The 8,821-nt window shown below is 39.4% G+C and overlaps 1 protein-coding gene across 1 annotated transcript in view; it reads left to right on the top strand.

The window, feature by feature from the left end:
- Positions 1–793: 793 nt before the first annotated feature.
- The window catches only part of caprin2 (caprin family member 2), a 108,476-nt gene continuing 100,448 nt past the window's right edge, over positions 794–8,821 (top strand). The window contains exons 1-4 of the mRNA XM_034163744.1: positions 794–886; positions 7,298–7,553; positions 7,635–7,697; positions 7,775–7,861. Coding sequence (XP_034019635.1) covers positions 7,311–7,553; positions 7,635–7,697; positions 7,775–7,861 — 393 coding nt within the window. The 5' untranslated portion in view covers positions 794–886; positions 7,298–7,310. The remainder of the gene's footprint in view (positions 887–7,297; positions 7,554–7,634; positions 7,698–7,774; positions 7,862–8,821) is intronic.

The raw sequence follows: 8,821 nt of genomic DNA, 5'->3' as shown, positions 1-8,821 counted from the left end.
ACGAGCATTCTGACAGTTAGTGTGACTCGGGGGTGTTGACTCATTTAAACTAACATATTCATCCTGCTGTAACCAAGTTTCTGTTAGGCAGAATAAATCAATATGTTGATCAATTATTATATCATTTACTAACAGGGACTTAGAAGAGAGAGACCTAATGTTTAATAGACCACATTTAACTGTTTTAGTCTGTGGTGCAGTTGAAGGTGCTATATTATTTTTTCTTTTTGAATTTTTATGCTTAAATAGATTTTTGCTGGTTATTGGTAGTCTGGGAGCAGGCACCGTCTCTACGGGGATGGGGTAATGAGGGTATGGCAGGGGGAGAGAAGCTGCAGAGAGGTGTGTAAGACTACAACTCTGCTTCCTGGTCCCAACCCTGGATAGTCACAGTTTGGAGGATTTAAGAAAATTGGCCAGATTTCTAGAAATGAGAGCTGCTCCATCCAAAGTGGGATGGATGCCGTCTCTCCTAACAAGACCAGGTTTTCCCCAGAAGCTTTGCCAATTACATAGACAGACAGACAGGTAAACAAACAGGTAAACAGGCAGACAGATAAATAGACAGACAGACAGATCGATCGATAAACAGACCGTTTTAAAAGTTTTTTTTTTTTTTTTAATATTCTCATGTTTTTAAGTTTGTGAGGAAAAAAGTTTGTGAGGGAAAAGTTGGAGCATTTTGATTTCAAGAGAAGCCGCTTCATACTGTGGTACTGATTATTTTAAAGATAATTAATGAAATGACCTCTCGGTCCGGGCGTGTGACCCGGAAGTAGTTCTGTGGGCGTGACGGTATTTAAAGGTCGGCGCGTGCGGCTGCGAGCTTTCTGGAATCTGAACACCGACAAGTTCGACTGGACCGGACTCGGGTTGACCCTCAGAGGTGAGCGTTTAACGAACCCAAAGCGCGGACGCGACTTTAAAAACGGGTTTCTGACGTTTAATGCAACAGTGACTCAGCAGTAATATTAACAATGATCAATAATGTTAATGATAACTGGGACTGAACATCCTGTGTCAGATCGTTAGGATCAATATCAGCTATAGTATTAATAATCATCAATAATGTTAATGTTAACTGGTACTGAACATCCTGTGTCAGATCATTAGGATCAATATCAGCTATAGTATTAATAATCATCAATAATGTTAATGATAACTGGGATTGACCATCCTGTGTCAGATCATTAGGATCAATATCAGCTATAGTATTAATAATCATCAATAATGTTAATGATAACTGGGATTGACCATCCTGTGTCAGATCATTAGGATCAAAGTTAGCTATAGTGTTAATAATCATCAATAATGTTAATGATAACTGGTACTGAACATCCTGTGTCAGATCATTAGGATCAATATCAGCTATAGTATTAATAATCATCAATAATGTTAATGATAACTGGGACTGAACATCCTGTGTCAGATCATTAGGATCAATATCAGCTATAGTATTAATAATCATCAATAATGTTAATGATAACTGGGACTGAACATCCTGTGTCAGATCATTAGGATCAATATCAGCTATAGTATTAATAATCAATAATGTTAATGTTAACTGGGACTGAACATCCTGTGTCAGATCATTAGGATCAAAGTTAGCTATAGTGTTAATAATCATCAATAATGTTAATGTTAACTGGGACTGAACATCCTGTGTCAGATCATTAGGATCAATATCAGCTATAGTATTAATAATCAATAATGTTAATGTTAACTGGGACTGAACATCCTGTGTCAGATCATTAGGATCAAAGTTAGCTATAGTGTTAATAATCATCAATAATGTTAATGATAACTGGGACTGAACATCCTGTGTCAGATCATTAGGATCAATATCAGCTATAGTATTAATAATCATCAATAATGTTAATGATAACTGGGACTGAACATCCTGTGTCAGATCATTAGGATCAATATCAGCTATAGTATTAATAATCATCAATAATGTTAATGATAACTGGGACTGAACATCCTGTGTCAGATCATTAGGATCAATATCAGCTATAGTATTAATAATCATCAATAATGTTAATGATAACTGGGACTGAACATCCTGTGTCAGATCATTAGGATCAATATCAGCTATAGTATTAATAATCATCAATAATGTTAATGATAACTGGGACTGAACATCCTGTGTCAGATCATTAGGATCAATATCAGCTATAGTGTTAATAATCATCAATAATGTTAATGATAACTGGTACTGAACATCCTGTGTCAGATCATTAGGATCAGTATCAGCTATAGTATTAATAATCATCAATAATGTTAATGTTAACTGGTACTGAACATCCTGTGTCAGATCATTAGGATCAATATCAGCTATAGTATTAATAATCATCAATAATGTTAGTTAACTGGGACTGAACATCCTGTGTCAGATCATTAGGATCAATATCAGCTATAGTATTAATAATCATCAATAATGTTAATGATAACTGGGATTGAACATCCTGTGTCAGATCATTAGTATCAATATCAGCTATAGTATTAATAATCATCAATAATGTTAATGATACCTGGGACTGAACATCCTGTGTCAGATCATTAGGATCAATATCAGCTATAGTATTAATAATCATCAATAATGTTAATGTTAACTGGTACTGAACATCCTGTGTCAGATCATTAGGATCAATATCAGCTATAGTATTAATAATCAATAATGTTAATGTTAACTGGGACTGAACATCCTGTGTCAGATCATTAGGATCAAAGTCAGCTATAGTGATAATAATCATCAATAATGTTAATGTTAACTGGGACTGAACATCCTGTGTCAGATCATTAGGATCAATATCAGCTATAGTATTAATAATCATCAATAATGTTAATGTTAACTGGGACTGAACATCCTGTGTCAGATCATTAGGATCAATATCAGCTATAGTATTAATAATCATCAATAATGTTAATGATAACTGGGACTGAACATCCTGTGTCAGATCATTAGGATCAATATCAGCTATAGTATTAACAATCATCAATAATGTTAATGTTAACTGGGACTGAACATCCTGTGTCAGATCATTAGGATCAAAGTCAGCTATAGTGATAATAATCATCAATAATGTTAATGTTAACTGGGACTGAACATCCTGTGTCAGATCATTAGGATCAATATCAGCTATAGTATTAATAATCATCAATAATGTTAATGTTAACTGGTACTGAACATCCTGTGTCAGATCATTAGGATCAATATCAGCTATAGTATTAACAATCATCAATAATGTTAATGATAACTGGGACTGAACATCCTGTGTCAGATCATTAGGATCAATATCGGCTATAGTATTAATAATCATCAATAATGTTAATGTTAACTGGGACTGAACATCCTGTGTCAGATCATTAGGATCAATATCAGCTATAGTATTAACAATCATCAATAATGTTAATGATAAATGCTTTCATCAGCTCCAGACTTGATTATTGTAATGCACTTTATTCGGGCATTAATCAGTCGTCTCTTGCACGTCTCCAGTTGGTGCAGAATGCTGCTGCTCGTCTTTTGACAAACACTTTTAGACGTGAGCATATTACACCCGTCCTGTACTCACTCCACTGGCTTCCAGTTCATTTTAGAATTGATTTTAAAATTTTAATGTTTGTTTTTAAAGCTATTTATGGCCTTGCACCTCCCTACTTGTCTGAAATTTTAACTTTGCGCACCTACAGTAGGACATTAAGGGCATCTGGCCAGCTTTACTTAGATGTTCCAAGGTCAAGATATAAACGCTGGGGTGATCATGCTTTCGTGGTAACTGGCCCCAGACTGTGGAATGAGCTACCTCTTGAGTTACGTACTATTCCTGACCGAGCACTTTTTAAATCTAAGTTAAAGACTTATTTATTTAAACTGGCTTTTAACACTTAGTGGGGAGGTGACATGGTCTGTTATTTTTATGTTTTTTTTTATGTGTTGTTTTAAAATTTTATTTTTTGTGTTTTATTTTGTAAATTTGTGTTTTTAATGTTAAGCACTTTGGACACCAGTCGGTGCTGTAAAGCGCTTTATAAATAAATGTTGATTGATTGATAACTGGGACTGAACATCCTGTGTCAGATCATTAGGATCAATATCAGCTATAGTATTAATAATCATCAGTAATGTTAATGTTAACTGGGACTGAGCATCCTGTGTCAGATCATTAGGATCAATATCAGCTATAGTATTAATAATCATCAATAATGTTAATGTTAACTGGGACTGAGAATGCTGTGTCAGATCATTAGGATCAATATCAGCTATAGTGTTAATGATCATCAGTAATGTTAATGTTAACTGGGACTGAGAATGCTGTGTCAGATCATTAGGATCAATATCAGCTATAGTGTTAATGATCAATAATGTTAATGGTAACTGGGACTGAACATCCTGTGTCAGATCATTAGGATCAATATCAGCTATAGTATTAATAATCATCAGTAATGTTAATGTTAACTGGGACTGAGCATCCTGTGTCAGATCATTAGGATCAAAGTCAGCTATAGTATTAATAATCATCAATAATGTTAACAATAACTGGGACTGAACACCCTGTGTCAGATCATTATCAATCAATCAACATTTATTTATAAAGCGCTTTACAGCACCGACTGGTGTCCAAAGTGCTTAACATTAAAAACACAAATTCACAAAAATAAAATACATATAGAATAAAATTTTAAAACAGCACATAAATAACAGACCATGTCACCTCCCCACTAAGTGTTAAAAGCCAGTTTAAATAAATAAGTCTTTAATTTAGATTTAAAAAGTGCTCGGTCAGGAATAGTACGTAACTCAAGAGGTAGCTCGTTCCACAGTCTGGGGCCAGTTACCGCGAAAGCATGATCACCCCAGCGTTTATATCTTGACCTTGGAACATCTAAGTAAAGCTGGCCAGACGCCCTTAATGTCCTACTGTAGGTGCGCAAAGTTAAAATTTCAGACAAGTAGGGAGGTGCAAGGCCATAAATAGCTTTAAAAACAAACATTAAAATTTTAAAATCAATTCTAAAATGAACTGGAAGCCAGTGGAGTGAGTACAGGACGGGTGTAATATGCTCACGTCTAAAAGTGTTTGTCAAAAGACGAGCAGCAGCATTCTGCACCAACTGGAGACGTGCAAGAGACGACTGATTAATGCCTGAATAAAGTGCATTACAATAATCAAGTCTGGAGCTGATGAAAGCATGAATGGCGTCTCAAGATCATGTCTACTGAGGAAGAGCTTTATTTTAGCCAAAAGGCGAAGTTGGAAAAAACTAGCTTTGACAACAGAATTTGTTGATCGAACCTCAAACAGCTGTCAAATATCACAAATTCTTGACAGCTGGTTTTACATAGTTAGCCAAAGCACCAAAATTTGGTGTTACCACATTTGGTTTGCCAGTGCGCTCAAACACCATGATCTCAGTTTTACCATCATTCAGGTAAAGGAAGTTTTGGGACAGCCACTGCTTTACATCACGAATACATAATGATGACAAAGCATCACTCCCATTAGTCCTCACAGGCAGATAGATTTGCAGATCATCTGCATAACAATGAAAGGACAGGTTGTGCTGGGTTATAACTGACCCCAATGGCAGAATGTACAAAGAAAATAGAATTGGCCCAAGGACAGATCCCTGCGGCACTCCACAGCACAGAGGAGCAGTTGATGAGGAAAGGTCCCCAATCATGACAGAAAAGCTCCTTTCAGCCAAATATGATCTAAACCACTCAAGTGCAGTACCATGAATGCCAATAAAATGTTCCAACCGGGAAACAAGTACTGTGTGATCCACAGTATCAAAGGCTGCTGTGAGGTCCAACAGAACCAGAGCAGGATTCCCTGCATCCACCGACAGAGTAATATCATTATGAACTTTTAAAAGTGCTGACTCAGTGCTGTGTCGTGATCTAAACCCAGACTGGAATTTTTCAAGGATGAGATTGTCTTCTAAAAATGATTGTAACTGTAAAAAGACAACCTTTTCTAAAACCTTAGATAGAAATGGCAGATGAGGCACAGGTCTAAAATTAGATAAAACTGATGAGTCCAGGTGAGGTTTTTTAAGAAGAGGTCGAACCACAGCATGTTTAAAAGCAGCTGGAACAGACCCTGATCTAAGACAAGCATTGATAAAAGTTAGGAGACCCGCCCCAACAGTATTAAAAGCCTCCTTCAGCACCTTAGCTGGAACATTTGAAGGACAACTTGTAGATTTTATGTGTTTTACAACATCAGCGAGAGATGCAAAAGAAATGGGCTCAAACTGTTCGAGCACAGCAGAATGTGCACGAGGAGCAGACAACTCAACATTACAGCTCTGATCAGCGTTCTGACTGATGAAACCTTATCAATAAAAAACTGAAGAAACTCCTCACAGGTTGTGGTTGTAGCGTCCAACAAAACAGAGGTGTGTGGATTTACAACTGAGTTTATAGTCTGAAATAACACACTGGGACGATGACAACTGCTCGAAATAATATGAGACAGATATTGTGCTTTTGCCTCCTTCACAGCCTTCTGATAGTCAGTCAGACTGTCCCTCAGAAAACCCAGAGACACCTGTAGTTTGTCCTTTTTCCATTTTCTCTCTGCCTGTCTGCAGCGTTGCCTGGGGGCACGGGTCGTGGCATTTAACCAGGGGTCGGATTTTGATTTCCTGGATTTGTAGCGCATCGGTGCAACAGAGTCCAAAATGACTGTGCATGTAGAGCGGAAAGATGAGAGGATGTAATCAAGAGAGGCCAATATGGGTGAAATATGCTCTCATTCTGTGAAACATATCGGCATCCAGCTCCCCGAGTGGAACACCGGTTCCAGGAAGGCGTCTTCCCCAGCAAAGGTCATTAGCAGTTAGCAGCTGGATCGGCTAGATATGGCAGGCAAAGCTCAAGGACACCATCTGGTGGCATGACCATGAGTCGAACCCTAAGTGAAGCAATGATAGTCAAATTCTTGATTCCACTGAGGTACCGGCTCTGCACCCCAGAAACATAGGACCTGAGGCCCCCATTGGGGCCCATGCTTAGCCCCAGATTCACTGTCTTGGTAGTGATAAAGCAGAGATACATTTCTTGCTGCTCTCGCAGTTCTCAAAGCAACATTGATTCAAGAATCTGTAAAAGATGCTTCTGTTGTAGTTTTACGTCACACTTCCTAACCACAGCAGGAGAAACGTGCAGCTCAGACTGCGTCTGAAGGAGTCGTGTTCACAAGATGTGTTCTTTCTGACTCGGACTTCTACTTTCTGTGTGAGGGACCAGGTGTTACGTAGGTGTTTGAATTTGTCCCTCCTGTTTCAGTGAGGATCTCAACATGGTGCAGTTGTCCCCCTTCGGCACCCTGGATGTCTCCCTCCTGTCTGAGCGCTCTGAGGAGGAGGCAGAAACGCCAAAGGACCCCGTCACTGGCAGTGGCACCAACGCTGACCCCCCCAGTGAGCTGAGCCCCCTGCCGCTCAGCTTCGAGGTTTCCACAGTCTACTATGGCTATGAAAGCTACATCGAGGACGGTCTCATCTGCCTCAAACACAAAGTCCGCAACATGGAGAAAAGGAAGGTACGTGGGCACGCTGTGATCAGTGCGCAGGTCTGTGTCGACCCAGGATCTAATGGCACTGATCTGGTCTCGTACCTACAGCTGAAGTTGGAAGACTACAAGAAGAGGTTGATGCGTGGCGATGCACTCAACAAGGATCAGTTGGTAAAGACTCGCTGTTCAAGCGATCGAGAAGTGATAACGAGTGTAAATGTCACGTTTCTATTCATTCTGTCTGTCAGGTGGCTGTGGAGAAGTACGACGAGCTGCTGCATAATCTGGCTTTTGCACGTGAGCTGCACAAAGCCCTGGACAGCTTGACACTGAATGTAAGGCTGTTGCTCTTCATGTGACACAACTTTTCTTTTTCTTTTTTTTTGTCCCAGCTAAAGTCATTATTAAGGCTTCTAAACATCAAGCAGCCACCAGAATCATGACTGTACTTGTTTTTCTGAAAAGTCTGCAGTGAAATCTTTAAAGTTGACACTTTATCATGGAGTTAAAACTCTGAAATGTCAATGTCCGTTTTCAAACGGGAGAACCTGAAGTGAGTTGATGACAGTTGTGCTGTTTTCTCTTTTCTTACTGCAGGTGGTAAGTGAAACGTGTAAAGCTCGTGGTTTCCAGGGCGCCTCGTTTCACGCGGCGGGGTAATTGCGTATCCCGCTCAGGTGTCACGAGATGGACCAACAGTGTGACGCGAGTCAAGTTTTACCTGTTTTTGGATTAGAACATATTCTAAAACTATTTAACTCGTACCATTGAAAGGTTTTGTATGTATCATCCTCACCCACACGTTCTTTAACTCCAGTTTGAGGTCTCTGTCGGTCACGGCGTGGGTGTCCCGTTTCCCCCACAGCTGTCAGTTGACGCTCATGAAGGCGGGTACTGCATGCAGAATGTGGCAGGAACATCTGAGTTATTGCACAGGCCAAAGTTCCTTTTATTTTTTAATGGATCTGTTGCATGAAAGGGACTCTGCCATGACTTCATTCAGATTCTGAGCTCTTGTAGTTCAGACAGATGCCAGACGATGGCAGTACTACATCTGAGTTACTCCTGACAAAAGGACTAGTTCGTCCACATTATTCCTGACCTATGTCCTATGCTGCTGAGTTGATGAAGTATGTCCATGGTTTTCAATGAAGATCTTTCGAAGAAGTTTCCTGTGCCTGCTAAGAGGAAGGAGCCCAGTCCTTGTGCGTCCACAGACTGCACTCGTTGGCCTGCTGATGGCTGGTCAGAGTAGCTGCCAGCTCTTTCTTTACATGCTATCGATTTACAGTCTA

This window comes from Thalassophryne amazonica, chromosome 22 (assembly GCF_902500255.1).
Source record: "Thalassophryne amazonica chromosome 22, fThaAma1.1, whole genome shotgun sequence".
NCBI lineage: Eukaryota > Metazoa > Chordata > Actinopteri > Batrachoidiformes > Batrachoididae > Thalassophryne > Thalassophryne amazonica.
This window is presented reverse-complemented; position numbering and strand designations above follow the sequence as displayed.